Here is a 15321-nt window from a genome sequence, read left to right on the forward strand (position 1 = left end):
GTCACAAAAGTTACACTCTTTACTAGTATTTGTTTCTAACTAAGAGAAGCAAATTTTTGTTGATGATTATTTTTTTTTTTAAAGAATAACGTTTTTGGATTCCTCTAGAATTACTATTTTGAAGATTTTTTGTTCATAACCGACAAAAAATGAAAACAATATTGGATATACATTTATTTGTAAATTCCTTAGTGTCCATGGAAAATCCTTCTCTTGTATAGAGTAAGGTTGCTCTTGTCGTTCTCTTTGAGAATGACATAAATGTGGGAGAGCTCAATTTGAACTTGTTTAAATGTTATATCTTTTGTGGGGAGTGCGGCGTGGAATTTTAAGACATAGAAGTACCTTTAAAAATCTCTCTTAGATGAAGATGGTTGCGAAACTTAGTGGGATTATCGTGTAAACACTATGTGGGAGAACATATCACCATAGCATTTCTTTAAAGTTTTAGAACAATGGACTTTGAAGTAGGTAAACATACATCGCCTGGTATAACAACCAATGAGTAAATTGATCATTCATTTTAAATTCTCTAACTTGAGTATTTTGATAAGTTGTTATCAAGCTACGGATATTCAACAACAAGTTGTTGAACAAACACATGCAGAACCATTGAAGAACTTGAAAAATGAATAGTTCAAGAGTGGTAAAGATTCAATAAATCAAGATGCATTATGGAGACAGAGTTAAAAGTTTATTTATTTTAAATATGTATTCAATTGATAGTTTTGTCACTAAAATTGACAAGGGGGAGATTGTTAGAGCTTCTCTCGGCCAAACTAACAAATTTTGGTATGTCAAGCTTGCTGTCAAATTTAGTTAATCAAAACTATATCTACTAAGATTAGTCTAAGACTTGTAATAGAGCATAATAGTTGAGTATCAGAATTCACCAATCGAACTTGAAGATTAAAGACTGGATAACAACGGAAATTTCTACAACAACAAAGGTATATGAAGAGTGACTATCCTATTTACTCATATCATCTACTATTCTATCTACTGAGATATTTTATATGATTTTATTATGAAGGACATTGCAAAGAAAAATTCCAGCAATATAGAATGTATCGCATTATAGGTTGAGAGAAATTTATTGTACAAAAATTACAATTGCGTATTGAGTTCATAAGGAGTCATCAAGTTAGTTTTTATGTTCATAAACTGGTTTGCTCGGTTCACTAACTTAAAATTATTATTAATAATACTTGATGTATTTTATCTAATTAACTCGCGTACAAGAACGAATTTTCTCAGTTCGCGAAATGGTTGATTTTGGGACTTTCCTAGATATTTTTTATTTCACTAGTATACAAACTGATTTCCACCGTTCGTGAACTAGTGGATTTTAAGAGGTTCATGGACACTTTTTGTGTCATGAACTGGTTTAGACAGTTCGCAAACTTATAAAAACAAAAAATTCATGAACTCCGAGACGACAAAGTTTTAATGAACCGTTTTGGACAATTCATGAATTGTTTTGGTATTAAGAGTTAACATACTCCAACTTATGTTTTTTGGTTCCATAAAAACTTAACCATTTTTCTTGGGCTCACCACTTGACGCACATTCATTTGGCTGCATTTTATTTTGTTTTGTGATTCAAAGCAAACTTTTCAAATGCTTACATGATCGATCTATATGGAGAAATTACGCTTACTTGGTAACAAAGTAATTCGTAAACACAAACAAGTTCACCGACTCAGCTTTGTTTGTAAGCCACCAAGCCATGTTCATCAATATTAATAGAGGACGAGCATACTAGAATCTTAATCCTGATACTTATGTGTCCTAGTTGGGGTTAGAGTCGTCCTTTAAAAACCTAATTTTCTTATGGAGAAATTGTATTAGGTTACGATAAAGTCTCCACTAAGGGATTCGTGAAGCCCGATCAGACTATCTGTTACCTAATAGATCTTTGTTATTCGGATCTTGTTCTTAATGGTCATTGTGATTCCACAAAATAGATATCTAAAACTCTTCTTTTTGATTTTCTTAGATTGTTCTTGTGAGGTAGATCGATCAGGCATCTTTCTAACCTTTTTAAGAGAGTAAGTTGTCCTAACTATTAAAGTTTGCTTGATATTTTCTTTACCTTGAAGATTCTTGAGCAAACATATTTATGTTACCTTAATAGAATATCTTTCTAAAGGAAATTAAATAGTTATCTGTTAGAGGCAAAATAGTTAAAAGTCTTCAGTTATGTGGAAGCAGACTCATAAGCCTGTAAAGGACGTTAGCTAGAGGTATCAATCTGCGTAGGGTCTTGCGAGATCCAAGAGATGTAAAGGAGCACGCCTGAAGCTGAATTTCATGTAGGGTCGATTCGGACTCAACTATATTCCAGTCCGGAGTCTAGGTCCTGGGATTTTTCTGCACATTGCAGTTTTCCTTGTTAACAAAATTTCTGGTATCTTGTGTTATTTCTATTCCACATTATATTGCTTATCTTTATAATTAAAATATCACAAGTAGTACATTAAACAACCTATAAACTTTTCAAGCTCAAAAACTTATAAAACCTACAAGATTTATTTATTCTTGAGAATTTGTATCTTAAAATATAGATTACAAGACTTGTTCTTGTTGGAATTGGGTTCGTATACATTTCAGGTATATACTAGGTTGATTTTTGGATATTGATTTTTAAGATCGTCCAAATAAACTTGTGTACATATCATATATACATGAATCTCAATTGTTGATCATTCTATTGATTTTATCAAGTTTGTCCATACAGGTTTCTGAACGAAAAAGATCATGGTCCACTTGGTACTCGCATTATGGTTGTTATATATTAAAGTAATCATCTTGGTAAAAATCTCATAATCAGTTCGAATCAAACTTTGACAATACCAACATGTTATATATTAAAGTAATCATCTTGGTAAAAATCTCATAATCAGTTCGAATCAAACTTTGACAATACCAACATCGTCGTATTAAAATAACAAAACATGATAAACAAACTTGAAAGTAATTATAGATTCAACAATCAATTGTTACAAGCAAAAGCATAAGGATTAGACAAGGTAAGAAGGGGCAAAATCTGAAAACTGAGTTGACTCGGTAATCATTTAAAATTGTCGAAAAAGAGGAAAAGAAAATAATACGACGAAAATCCTTCTCTATAGCTTTTGCTTTCTAAAATTACTTTACGCTAGGTAACATAACCAACCATCACTGGCTCACAAAATCTCTGAATTACGTGAATAGTTACTTATTTGAAGGCGTATAAGTTGCGAAATGACCTACCTTTAAGATATAACACAGTTGGCAAACTTTATGTCATTGGAAAATATTTTAATAAAGAGATACAAGTATTGACGTGACTATTATTTCTTAAATTAAGATTTAGCAATGGTAATTGATTAGGAAGGTAAATTTAGAAATGTGACCTTATATTAATTACCAATTTATTTGGGAAGAGAAAAAGTAAGAGTCTTTTTGAGGAGAAGGAAATACTAAATAGTCATTTATGATGATCCACATGCTGTATAACTGTAACCTTAGTCTAAGTTGTCGATTTTTAACGGGGTGATTTCATCCGCCACCTTGAAGTTCCCTATCAAACGAGCAAAAAATACCATCTGTTGCTCCAGGGTATATTTTATGTTCTCAGCCTGTGTATATACATATAGATATTAATATAATCTTCGTTTAAGTCCTGCCTTATGATTGAAAGACATGCTTATCAATTATACCATGATAAAATGTTCATTCATACCTTACGAAATCCATGTTGCTCTCCTTCATACTCTACCAGTGCAACAGGAAGCCCTTTTTGTTTCAGAGCTGTATAAATTTTACGAGCTTGATCTGGAGTCACAACCTGCATCAAATAGATTACAAGTTCTTTGTATTAGTTTACAGTGAAACACGACTGCCAAAAAACAGTAAACACAAGCCTAAGTTATGTAACTGTGTACCTTATCCTCTAATCCTTGGAATAGAATCACAGGGCAAGAAAATTTATCAACAAAGTTGATTGGCGATCTCTCAAAGTAAGCTTCTTCGCTACCTGTAGCCAAAGGAAAGAGTGAGCTTAATAGTTCAACCATTTTGATCTAACGAATTTTCAAATGCACAATTGCTTACCAACAAGATTGTCGGTATAACGGGACTCAAATTTGTGCGTGTCTGTCTTCAAAGAGTTCAAGTCTGCAATCTGTAAATCAGAAGTACAGGTAATGGATTGTTACTTGCTAGTCATCTATAGGTCAATGTTGAGTAAGATAACAATAACTTCCTGTCAATAGTGAGAAAGTTAATAAACATCTATCAACGTTTGACATCACCAAGATTGATGAGCTCCAAATTCTCTCAAGCCAATGAAGTGTGATCTAAGGAGGAGGACGGATCACTCACACCATACAAGGAAGCACCGGCTTTGAATGTTTGTCTAAAAGCTAGAGAAGCTAATGTTGTGTAACCACCGGCGGACCTTCCAGTAATACAAAGTCGTTCTCCATCTACCTTTCCACTATCCACCTTCAAAATTCACACTATTTTGTCAATATTGTACTACAATGTTGACCTAGCATGCCCCTTCACTACGAAATCCAGTAAAGAAGAGAGTAAAAATAAATACCAAGAATTTAGCACAACTGCAACAGTCATTGACATCAACAATACCCCAACTTCCCAACAGTCGCTCACGAAATTCCCGGCCATAACCTGCCAATGACATCATGACACCTTTAACGCAGTATCATGGAATTATATGAATAAAAGGCACCAGTTTCATCAACACAAACTAGGCTGAAGGGCTAACCTGTACTCCCTCCATGGTTAACATCCACAAATGCCCAACCTCGGCTGGTCCAGTATTGGATATTAAGATCTAAGATGGCACGTGATTCAGCTGTAGGACCCCCTGCAAAATGTTCAGATTACATATCATCATAAGGATGTCATTTGACAGCTTCCATCATTATGTATAGCTCAGCAGTACAAGGAAAAGAAAACTAAAACAATAAGAAGAAACAGACAAATTTCAGATATTTGGGTAATCGAGTCTGTGCACTTGATTTTGACCAGTTTAGTTCTTGGGTACTGGAGCAGTCATTAACATCAAATCTTGCATAATCTAGGTTTTCTTCATCCACAAGACACGATACTATATATATGTAGATATTGTGCGAGGGGTCTATATTATGCAGTGGTCTTGGAGGTGTTTCGGTACTGACTTCCATTATGAAGCTTAAACAGTCTACTTTATGAAGGTCAATGGCATAATGGTTAGTAACTTTAAAATCAGGAGCCAAACACAAAATAAATAAGGGACAAAAATTGAAATTCCCATAGATGATTGAAATAGTAACTATTATAGTTACCATGGATTTTCAATAACAGGGGAGGCTTTTCTTCCTCACTAGCTTGATAACATGGGTTCGTAGGAGGGTAGAAATAAGCATAAGCCTTCTGACCAGCAACCTCAGTTGGAAACTCAATCGGCTCAGGCATGCTGAAATATGATTTATATTTTGTACTGTCCGGAGAAGAAGACCACATAATCGAGAAATCAACTGCTTGTGATTTATTATCATCTAACACCACCTGCTCAAGTAAACTTTACAATGTTTAGCATGCAGTATCTTGCATATTTGACCAGTTCTCAGCATTTACGCCAGCAAGCAACTTCATGCATATAAAGAAAATGAGATTGACCTTTGCTACAGACAGCGGTTGAGTTCCAGATGCTCCTTCAACATATAAGCAGTCACACCCACAAACCTGCACAAGACCAAAAACGTATTATTAATCTTGTCTAGACCTCATCATCTATTCAAAATATACTCCCTCCGTTTCTGGAAAAAAGTTACTATTACTTTTTCAATTTGGCCTATTGTTAGTTTCTCCATAAACGAAGGCAGTATAATTTACTATTTAGGATGACTAGTTGCAAGAAACCAGTAAAAATAAGATTCACTCACAATATTGCCTATATCTGTGAAGGGAACATCTACCGCTGTCAAAGAGTTCTGAGCATCATCTAATACCCCAAGGTATGACCTACCACTCTGTCTGCAGATCATCATCATCCACGTAATTAAATAAATTTCATATGAATTATCTAATTTAGCAAAGGTTACGGGGAATAATCGAAAAAGTTAAATATACTGATATACCTGTAATTGCAAGCTATTAGGTTGTTGTTCTCATTGCTCTTGATAAAATCATAGGAGCAAACACCAAAAACCCAAAATGGCTTTGTAAACTCAGCCTCAATGGAATAAATTGACACCACTTCATTTTTGTGTTCAATCTGCAATACAATCAAAAGCATAAGATAAATGCACACACATTGGATAATCTTTTATCAATACTAGAAAGACATGTTTAGCAATCCCCAAAACATTTACTGCGTCAAGTTATTATACTTTTAGCTATCAATTAGATTTTGTAAACAGAATCCAAGTTGTCGAATGGCATGGACGAATCGAATCAGATTACTTAAAGAATCCCACAGACTGATTCGAGTCAGATTTGATAAAAAGTTTACACTGGGTCCATATAGACCCAGAGCTAGAGCCAATAGAAAGCTTTGCAATATATTTGACGCATACATATTAGAGTGGTTACCCATTTATAAAGGTTCCAGAAACCATTTTTCCTGTCCGTAATGAAAAATAATTCCCCTGCATAGAGCACACAATACACATTATGCCAAGCACAAGGAACACAATTTCATCGTATCTAAGTAGATTACAATACTTGTACATCGAAGTCCTTTTGTTCAGTCATACAAGAGAATATGTTAAGTACCTTTGGGCGACCACTTGGGCTCAGATGGAGACTCTACCAGCATAGGATCACCACCAGCAACACAGATCTTTCTGGAGATATCTCTATACAAGGTAAAAGAACCACAACTAATCAATATAACAAACAAAGATAGACTTCACTTCGGTACTTCAAACTAAGGCGAAATCCTGCAAATTGTAACACCCGCGGAGATGAGTGCATAAGAGGCAAGCATAATCAAGAAACATACACACCCATCCTTGGAAATATAACCAACCCAAAGTTCTGCCTTATCCCACTGCATGTTGGGGTGACCCCATTCGATCCATGCCAGACGCTCTCCTTTGGGGTCCACCCTTGGAAAAGCGTAGAAGTCATTGCCACCGACTAATAGTTTAGGATCTAAAATTCATAACATCCAAATAAGCCGATGACCAGTGAAACAGCAAAACCAACACAGAATAACAAGCAACTAACAAAAGTTTAACATTCCTCCAGAAACTGATTACTGATCAGCAGAGTAAGTGTATCACATACAAGTCAATGATTCTATAGATTCTTACCTTGTTTAATTCCATCACTAAGGCTGACAGATACAATTGTTGTAATCGCATTTAAGCTACTTTCACGGTGATCTATCAAAGGAGGGAAAATATAACTGGTCACGAGCTTAGAAATGGCACCAGCAATAAAAATAGATTACATGTCAGTAAGGTTCAAATGCGTTTTAGTAGCCTACCTTCCATTACTGTGATGTAACTGTTGGAGCGTGAATCAAACACCCCATCTGCATAACGAACCAGAGATCCGCCATAATCTGGAGTAATTGGCAAGGGAGAGGAATCTGCTAACCACAAAGGAAATGTTAATCTGCCGACTCTCAATATAATAAACAATTTAGAGTCTTTCCCGTGCAAATCAAACCTCCGATAATCTGCTTGTAGAGTCTTTGATCTTTATAATTCGAGAACACGATAGCATCCCCAAAAATTGTAAAAGCTTGACCTCCATACTCATTAGCTAATGTCCTCACTGCAAACTCTTTTGGAGTGATATCAATTGGTTCATCTTCATATTTATCTGCCTCCTTAACAAGAACAGCTCTCCTGAAAATTCATTTTTTTCCCAGAAAAACCAAATAGCACATACAATGATCAGCAAAATCAAACCATAAATCTGCCCGGACTCCGAGCAAACAATAAATCATACTCGCCTACATTTCGCTTAGTTTTCAAAAATTTATCATGATTATATGATTGCACGACTTGGGTCAACTGGGTTTTAGGGTTTTAACATACACACACAAAAAGAAAAAAAGAACAAAAAAAGAAAGGAAAAATCTATACCCAGCTTCGTTAGGGCGAGTTTCAACCCAAAGGAGGTGGCCATGTCCATCAACAGCAATACCACCTAAGCGTTTATCAGCTCCAGAAACAACATCAGCTGTGATAGGTGATTTCCAGGAACCATATGGAGCAGTTATCTTCTTGGTTTCCATTTTAGCTTCTCCTCCTCCTCCTCCTTCAGCTTGACCTAACGCCAGTGATGATGATATTGTTGAAGATATCGACCTAGTACTACTCGGTATAGTAATCTTGGATCGTCTTCTATTTCTGCTGCAATTCTTATTGAAATGATGGTTGAATTTTGAAATACAAGTAGAAAATGGCAAATGCGCTGCTCGACTAGTGAGCTTCGTTATGGCCCAAGTAGCCATTCTACTTTTCTTGTTTATTTATTTGTCAGTCGGGTTGGTTTTCATAACCTCTTTACCGTCTACGGATTATTTTTGTTACAAGGCAAAATAAAAACTTAGGTTGTTATCTTATCTTCCTTCGGGTGCTGAGAGTCACTCTATGGTTATAATTTTTTAAGAAGCTGAAATGGTGATCTGTTAATGTTGAAGATTAAGAATCGTCAGTTCTCTTCAAGTTGTAGCAAATTTGAAACTGAGTTGTAGACTTGTAGCAAATTTGAAACTGGGAATAGCCAAGGAAGCAAAAATGTCATAGCATACACTCATACAATGATTTGGTTCCGGTTGAAAACGTTACAACTGAAGTAGAAAACACACAATCACCGGTGTATGAGTAATATGTATAGCATATATACCTCAAGCACAAATCTGGATAATTCTCTGTATCACCAAAAACCCCATCCGAAAATTAAGTACAAAAAGTTTTCCAGCAACTCTTGCCCTCTTTTTTTTATTTATTTTTCTTTACGAAAAAAAACAACTACTAGTCATCATAGAAAATCTCATCTGAACTACCAAGAACATTTCAATTAGCATGTACAGCCAATAGTAATTACAGTTGTAACTATTTGTAGGAATTGGAATGATAATCTAAGATATTTTCTTTTATTGACTGCTGAAAGTTGCAGTACCAGAAAGTAATCAAATTCAGATAATCTTCAAGCATGACGATGCAACTAACCAGAATTCTTGTCACCTCCGAAGCCTGTCTTCAGAAATCCAGTTTCTTCGAGATGGCTCACATCACCCCACGCTTTTATGACCCAGTGTTCACCCCCATCAGACAAGTGAAATATGTTCACGGATGTATTCAGTATCTTACCCTGACGTTTTCCATTTGGACAAGCTCTCCAGTAAAGTTCTCTCAGGACACCCCCATGTGTAACTACAACTACACGCTCACCTGCAAAAGATTGTAGACAAGGACATACTTTTTAAGCTTCAAACACCAATACCAGAGTAAGAAAATAGACAGATGAAAAAGGAGAGTGTCGCACCTTTATGTTTCTTGCCAATTCTTTGCAGTGCAGATGTGCATCTGTCGTGCAATTGCTCCAAGCTTTCACCTCCACCCTAAACGATGTCAATGCAAAAATTACAGTAAACACAACTGTTTGCAGGTAATTTGATACTTTTTCTGGGTACTGGCTCAGGGAAAGTAGAAGTTTGTGTAATACTGGAAATCTATAGCGCATATGTTTAAGAGTTTCAACAGAAGTAGATAGCACACATAAGAAATAGAAGAAAAGGAATGTTAACATTCCCTTCAGCGACAAAGCCTCTGGGGTGCAAATCAGAGACATAAAGTCAAAATAGTTTGTTTGTTACTCTGAGGTGAGCTCCTCATGTAATAAATAAACATCCAAAGGAAAATCAACTTTATCTTTCAGATATTTGTCATGTTTTCTGTGCAGCAGCATTAGATATAAAAACATATGATAGTTGATATTTCTGAAATTTCTACGTAAGGGAATCTGTTCTAATAATCACTACTGAAGTCATGGTGAATTTAAGGAATAGTCTCCAGAATGTGCAAACTAGACAGATTAGCAGGACCCAGTTACTTACAGGGATAGCCTCACCTGTCCTGCCAGATACAAATGCTTGATAGGCTTTAGGCTTGGTGTTGGCTGCTTCCTTCAAGACTAGACCTTGAAGATCCCCGAGATGTCTTTCCCTCAGGTCTGGATCTTGGATAACCTGAAACGGATAAAAATTAGCTATGAAGATAGCAAGACATTCTAACATAGAGAGACCAGACACCACAAGCAAAGCAGAAGAACAACAAGGCTCTCACTTATGGCCTAAAAACGTAGTTGTTACACTTCTACAAAAACTATATCTTCTATGACTCCTTTAAAATCAAAGAACTGTGTCAACGTCGGTTATGCAGTGATTAAGAATTACATTAACTTAAAGTACCAAATAAAACTACTAAACTGATTAGAGCAAGGTAACATTCGAAAGAACTAAGATAGGATCTAGTTGAAAGTCTTAGAGAAAAAGACAACCTAATAAAATTTCAGATTTCATATACGGATATTGTATAAATAGTACCACAACTTGTTTCACACGTATTAGCAATAAGTCAATATAACCACATTACATCTATATATATCCCTCAATACACCAATAACTTGAGAAAACTGATATAAGAGTTGTACTTGTACCTCGAGATTACCACATTTGCTAGAAATTATCTGAGCAGTCTCAGAAGCTCTTCTCAAATCTGATGCGTAAACAGCAGAAATTTTAGATTTTTTCGACAATCGATCGGCCACCTTCAAGAAAACCATATTCATTATAGACTTGCTGCCAAAATTGAAAAAAAAAGAAGAAGAAGAAGAACATACACAACAATGCAATACATATAAAAGAAACAATAACTTACTGCAGCTGCTTGTTGCCTGCCAACCTCATTCAAGTCAGCATCCAAGTGTCCCTGTTAAGGAAAAATAAATCATTACAAACCCATGGTACTTATCCACAATTAAAGACATATATAACATGAAGCATAAAAACATGCATTGAAAACTGAATTTGAAATTGGATAAACAAAAACACGGATTTTTTTAGCAATTTTTAGCAATTTTACGATTGGAATGAAGAAATTGACTGGTATATTCAGTCACTAGGACTAAAAAACTAAATCACGATAAGGTTCCAATCATGTCTATATCTCAGATTACAAGATCTAGATCAAATCATTTCTATAAATTTAAGTGAAACTGAAAATTACCTGAAGTCTTCCATCAGAATTCCAAGTTGTTTCTCCATGTCGAACAACAATAATCTCAGCGTAATCAGAATTGCAGTGAGACTCAGACCTAAGTAGTAAACAACAGTAAAAATCATATATCCAAAAATAGATAAATTACTTTCTTAAATGAAGACCTAAATGAGAATCATACCTCAAATCGGAGCTAGAAACGGGCTCAGCCATTGTTAGGATTAGGGTTTGTTTGGTGGATTGTAAAATGAGAGATTTACTTTCGTCGACTGTATAGAGACTGAGTTTTTCCCTCGCGGATTTAAAGGAAGATGAGTTGAAGAAGATCGGTTTTCTCCAGAACCGATGCGCGTGCAAAGTAAGCATCACACATGTACTACATCCTGCGGATATACCAATCTAAATAGAGCGGGAAATATCAGATGATGGGTGGATGCGATTTGGTACCACCCGCGTCCAATCTACTAAAATAACGGATTTCAGAAAGTGAAAAATACTAGAACCCCCTAATATATGGATTCAATATATACAAGCCCCACAAAATGGATCCTCCACTATCAACTCCATACTTTCAAAAAATGCTACCACTAGACCCAAAATATCAATTTTTCTTCAAATCTTGCCCATAATTAATTATTCCGAATTCTAATAATGGCAACATTACCCTTTAGTATATATATAAGAGGAATACAGAAGATATCTTTCATTTCTCAATTCTGTTTCTCTCTCTTCTTCATTCTCTTTCTCTGCCGGCTGCATCGGATCTGATCGACGAAGAAGAAGGCGAATCGATCTGATTAGGTTTTAGTTGAATCTAGGTTAGGTTGATCAACAAATATGAATAAATCATTCAATCGATTTCATTTGAATCTAGGTTTTAGTTGTTTCTAAGCTGCATCAGGTTAGGTTTTTCGTTGGTTCGACTGTTGTTTTTTTGAAGATTTTGAATTGAATCTAAGTTACAGTTGATTCGAAGTAGCAGAAATCATTTCCGATTAGGTTTGTGATCAGGTTCATCATTCTTAGTTCGATTAGGTTTTTATTTTATTTTTTGATTGATCCTGTTCAGATCTGGGAATAAGAAGAACCTGATTATTTTTGAATCAATCGAAGATCTTCAAAGTCGTTTTAACCTTAATTACTTACTTTTTGTGCAGATTCAACAATGGAATCAAGAAGATCTTCAACAGCGGTAGAAATGAAATCTCGTATGAGCAAAGATCTGCAAATCAGTAAGATTTCTCTCGTTTTTTCTTGAATCAACAGGTTTTAAATCTAGGTATGTGTTTAGATTATTGTTGTTTTTGTTGTTGTCGATGATTACTTGTTGTTATCAGAAATTTGAGAGATGAAAATGGTGATGATTCTGACAAGGGGAAGAAAGTTGAGACTGTCGGCGATGAGATGAAAAGTTTAGGTGATTCAAGTGTCAGCAAGGCTGCTGATATGGCTGCTAGGTAATGCATTACTGTCTAAATTATTTGGTTTTCTGTATATTTTTTGGTAAAATGTGTATCATGCATGTCGGGGAGTTCCATACTTTGAAGATTCTGTTTCATGGACCTATATTTTGGTACTGACTATTAGCTTTTAGTATGATACCTTCAGACTCTACGAGTATGCAATGATAATTGGATGTGCAGATACCAGTTACACATGCTAATTATATGTGTAACCCCTCGTTATCAGTAATTGTAGAGGGTACTAATGTTCATTAACATATTTATGTACTGTGTGTACCATTTCAGTGATTATGTATGTCATAATTCCTTTTGAGCAATGAAGTATGAAATTATAGATGCAATTGTTTTGTATGGCAGTGATTTTTGATCCAATATTTTTTGGATTTCTCAATTATAACCAGTAATCGGTAATAACTAGTTGTATCTAATTCTCATCTGATGCTTAGTTGTGTGTGAATTTTAAGCAGAATTGGCAGTAGATGGTGGTGTCTTCTTAATTGGAGTCTCTTGGTAAGTGTTGATGTGGGTAGAACCGAGAAAACAACAACAAGTATTCATCTGTATTCTCTCCCTATCTCCTTATATTTTTTGATGACTTGGTTTATTGTTGGGACGCTGACGAAGTAAGGTCAGACTCCAACTAACGAAGTTGTTGTTTCGTATGAAACCTTACCTGATGGTAAGAGTTCAAATTTTCTATTTTCAATCTTAGCTTATCTTTGATTGATCATGGTGGTTCGTCCATGCAGATGCCCAAAGCCAACAGTTGATGTTATAGGAGGACTTGCGCTTGGAGGTGGTTTAGAATTTGAAATGGTTAGTAATTTCTACTAACTAGTAGTTATATGGATGTGTAACTAGTAGTTACACATCCTGGGATGTAAAGTTTATGTTCTATATATTAAAAGTTCTTATGAAAAGGTATATCATGCATATTAGAATGACTAGATAACTGTTATAGTTTTGAAAGTGGTAGTAAAAGTTCGTTGCTCGGACTTGTAAAGATTTAAAAATAAAAATATATACAAAAAATATTAACAATATGGGCAAGAGTACTGGGACTAAAGATACGGCCGTTTTTTTCATTTTCAAGTGGTTCAGAAATTAATTCTAACAATTATAGTTCAAAAACAAAACAAATATTAACTCTAGTTTGTTGCCAAGATAGATTTTATAAAATATTAGTTGTATTTTATGAGCATGGCGCATCAAAAATCCCTAGGACCAAGCATACTCCATCAAATAAAATCACAAGTAATTAATTTAAAATCTTAATTCAATTAAAATTAGTACAAAAAGTAAATAAAAGAATTAATTAAATTACCACATGGATGAATTAAGGCTTTCTCCGTCGTCCAGTGCTTGGGTTTAGCTCATCATAGTGAAATACCTCTCAAAATATTTTATTAAGCTCAATTGGTGTTTACAATGAAGAGAAAATGGAGAAAAGGGTGAAAATCGGTAAACTGCAACGCTTATAAGCGTTACAGAACACCGTTACAAAGAACGATAAAAGAGTGCTGCTGTTGTCTGCGTAGCTGACTACGACCCACAGTGACCGGTCGTTGTCACTGTTGGGGAACGACTGTCTTTGGCCGTCTGTTCTTCGTGTTCTTCCTCTTCATCAATGGCAGCAGCAGCAGCAGAGAAAAATGGTGATTCTCCCTCTGCAGCCTTCTCTCCTCTCCTCCCAACTCTCGACACCCTTTCTCCTTGACCTCAGTGAGCTATTTATACCCAACAACATCGATATCTTCCATCATAACTCCATATAATCTTCTCTTCAATTCTTTGCAGACGCGAGAATAATATTTTTGATTTTTTTCCTGTTTAATCGAAATCGTGTTTACCAAATATTCTCTTGGCTTCTGACGCTCTCTCAATCTTTCCTAGCTTAGATATATTCGAATCCCATGAGATAACGCACATATATCCTCCAACAGAATCCAATATTTTCCAAAATATTCTCCCGTGAAAACAGCTCCCCTGTTTGGACTTTGATCTTCTCTCCCGGTCATTTCAGCCCAACTTGATCGCTAAAATCACTTGCATTCGGCATGTTTAGCCTTAACAGGCTTAGCCCAATAATTTCCAGCGATCGAATCTTCCAAAAACACGTCCAAGAATCGAGTAGAAATTTCATGCAGGCGTGATTGATTTCTCCCGCCATTTTCAAATTCAAATCGTGAAAAGGTGTCCCCTTAGCAAAAAGTGGTGTCCCCTTAGGAATTTGGGCTGAAATAGTAATTCTTGGGTTGAAATAGTAATTTTCTGGTTTCCTCCGGGAAAATTCTGGGACGTTTCCGGTACATTTCTGCGGTGCCTTTAGTACTTTTCTCCGGGGTGTAAATCATCACTTTTTGAGCAACTCTTTCCATACAAGGGTATTTTCTCCAAAAACACCTAAACAAACATAAAAACACAATATTAGTACAAAAATAGAGTTCCAACAATACAGGCATTGAGGACAAATTAGACACAAAAATGTGTCTATCAAATACCCCCAAACTTATTATTTGCTAGTCCTCGAGCAAATTTATTCTTGAAAAGTGACCGAGTTAATCTCGGGTGGGTTTATCAGAGGTGTACCCACAAAAACCAATACTCCAGACCCTAACTATCTA

General features: G+C 35.5%; 2 protein-coding genes across 2 annotated transcripts; both read right to left on the reverse strand.

Annotated features, from left to right (window-relative positions):
• Nucleotides 1–3272: 3272 nt before the first annotated feature.
• On the reverse strand, nt 3273–8554 carry LOC113289457. Its single transcript, XM_026538709.1, has 18 exons — nt 8094–8554; nt 7672–7853; nt 7487–7591; nt 7311–7382; nt 7002–7149; nt 6769–6851; nt 6586–6641; nt 6132–6268; nt 5937–6027; nt 5671–5736; nt 5337–5559; nt 4775–4876; nt 4592–4677; nt 4369–4491; nt 4099–4168; nt 3930–4021; nt 3728–3832; nt 3273–3623 (listed from the first exon to the last, which is right to left on the reverse strand). The coding sequence occupies exons 1-18, from the start codon at nt 8462–8464 to the stop codon at nt 3510–3512; spliced, it is 2226 nt and encodes a 741-aa protein (XP_026394494.1). The 5' UTR covers nt 8465–8554; the 3' UTR covers nt 3273–3509.
• A 352-nt stretch (nt 8555–8906) lies between these two features.
• LOC113289458 (phosphoglycerate mutase-like protein 4) lies at nt 8907–11619 on the reverse strand. The gene is made up of 7 exons (XM_026538710.1): nt 11416–11619; nt 11244–11331; nt 10896–10946; nt 10675–10785; nt 10073–10204; nt 9502–9577; nt 8907–9407 (listed from the first exon to the last, which is right to left on the reverse strand). Exons 1-7 carry the CDS (start codon nt 11598–11600, stop codon nt 9181–9183), a joined length of 870 nt encoding a protein of 289 aa, XP_026394495.1. The 5' UTR covers nt 11601–11619; the 3' UTR covers nt 8907–9180.
• Between the last annotated feature and the right edge of the window lie 3702 nt (nt 11620–15321).

Source organism: Papaver somniferum, chromosome 6 (assembly GCF_003573695.1).
Source record: "Papaver somniferum cultivar HN1 chromosome 6, ASM357369v1, whole genome shotgun sequence".
Taxonomy (NCBI): Eukaryota; Viridiplantae; Streptophyta; class Magnoliopsida; order Ranunculales; family Papaveraceae; genus Papaver; species Papaver somniferum.

What these genes read in the sequence shown, in the direction of transcription:
- LOC113289457 (XM_026538709.1), bottom strand. Translation starts at nt 8,464, where the DNA reads ATGGCTACTTGGGCCATAACGAAGCTCACTAGTCGAGCAGCGCATTTG. An exon ending in TTACATCACAGTAATGGAAG is followed by an intron (nt 7,383 to 7,486) that starts GTAGGCTACTAA and finishes CTCCTTTGATAG; the next exon opens with ATCACCGTGAAAGTAGCTTA. An exon ending in CCGGTGCTTCCTTGTATGGT is followed by an intron (nt 4,169 to 4,368) that starts GTGAGTGATCCG and finishes TCTGATTTACAG; the next exon opens with ATTGCAGACTTGAACTCTTT.
- LOC113289458 (XM_026538710.1), bottom strand. Translation starts at nt 11,600, where the DNA reads ATGCTTACTTTGCACGCGCATCGGTTCTGGAGAAAACCGATCTTCTTC. An exon ending in ATTCTGATGGAAGACTTCAG is followed by an intron (nt 10,947 to 11,243) that starts GTAATTTTCAGT and finishes TTTCCTTAACAG; the next exon opens with GGACACTTGGATGCTGACTT. An exon ending in AATTGGCAAGAAACATAAAG is followed by an intron (nt 9,408 to 9,501) that starts GTGCGACACTCT and finishes AATCTTTTGCAG; the next exon opens with GTGAGCGTGTAGTTGTAGTT.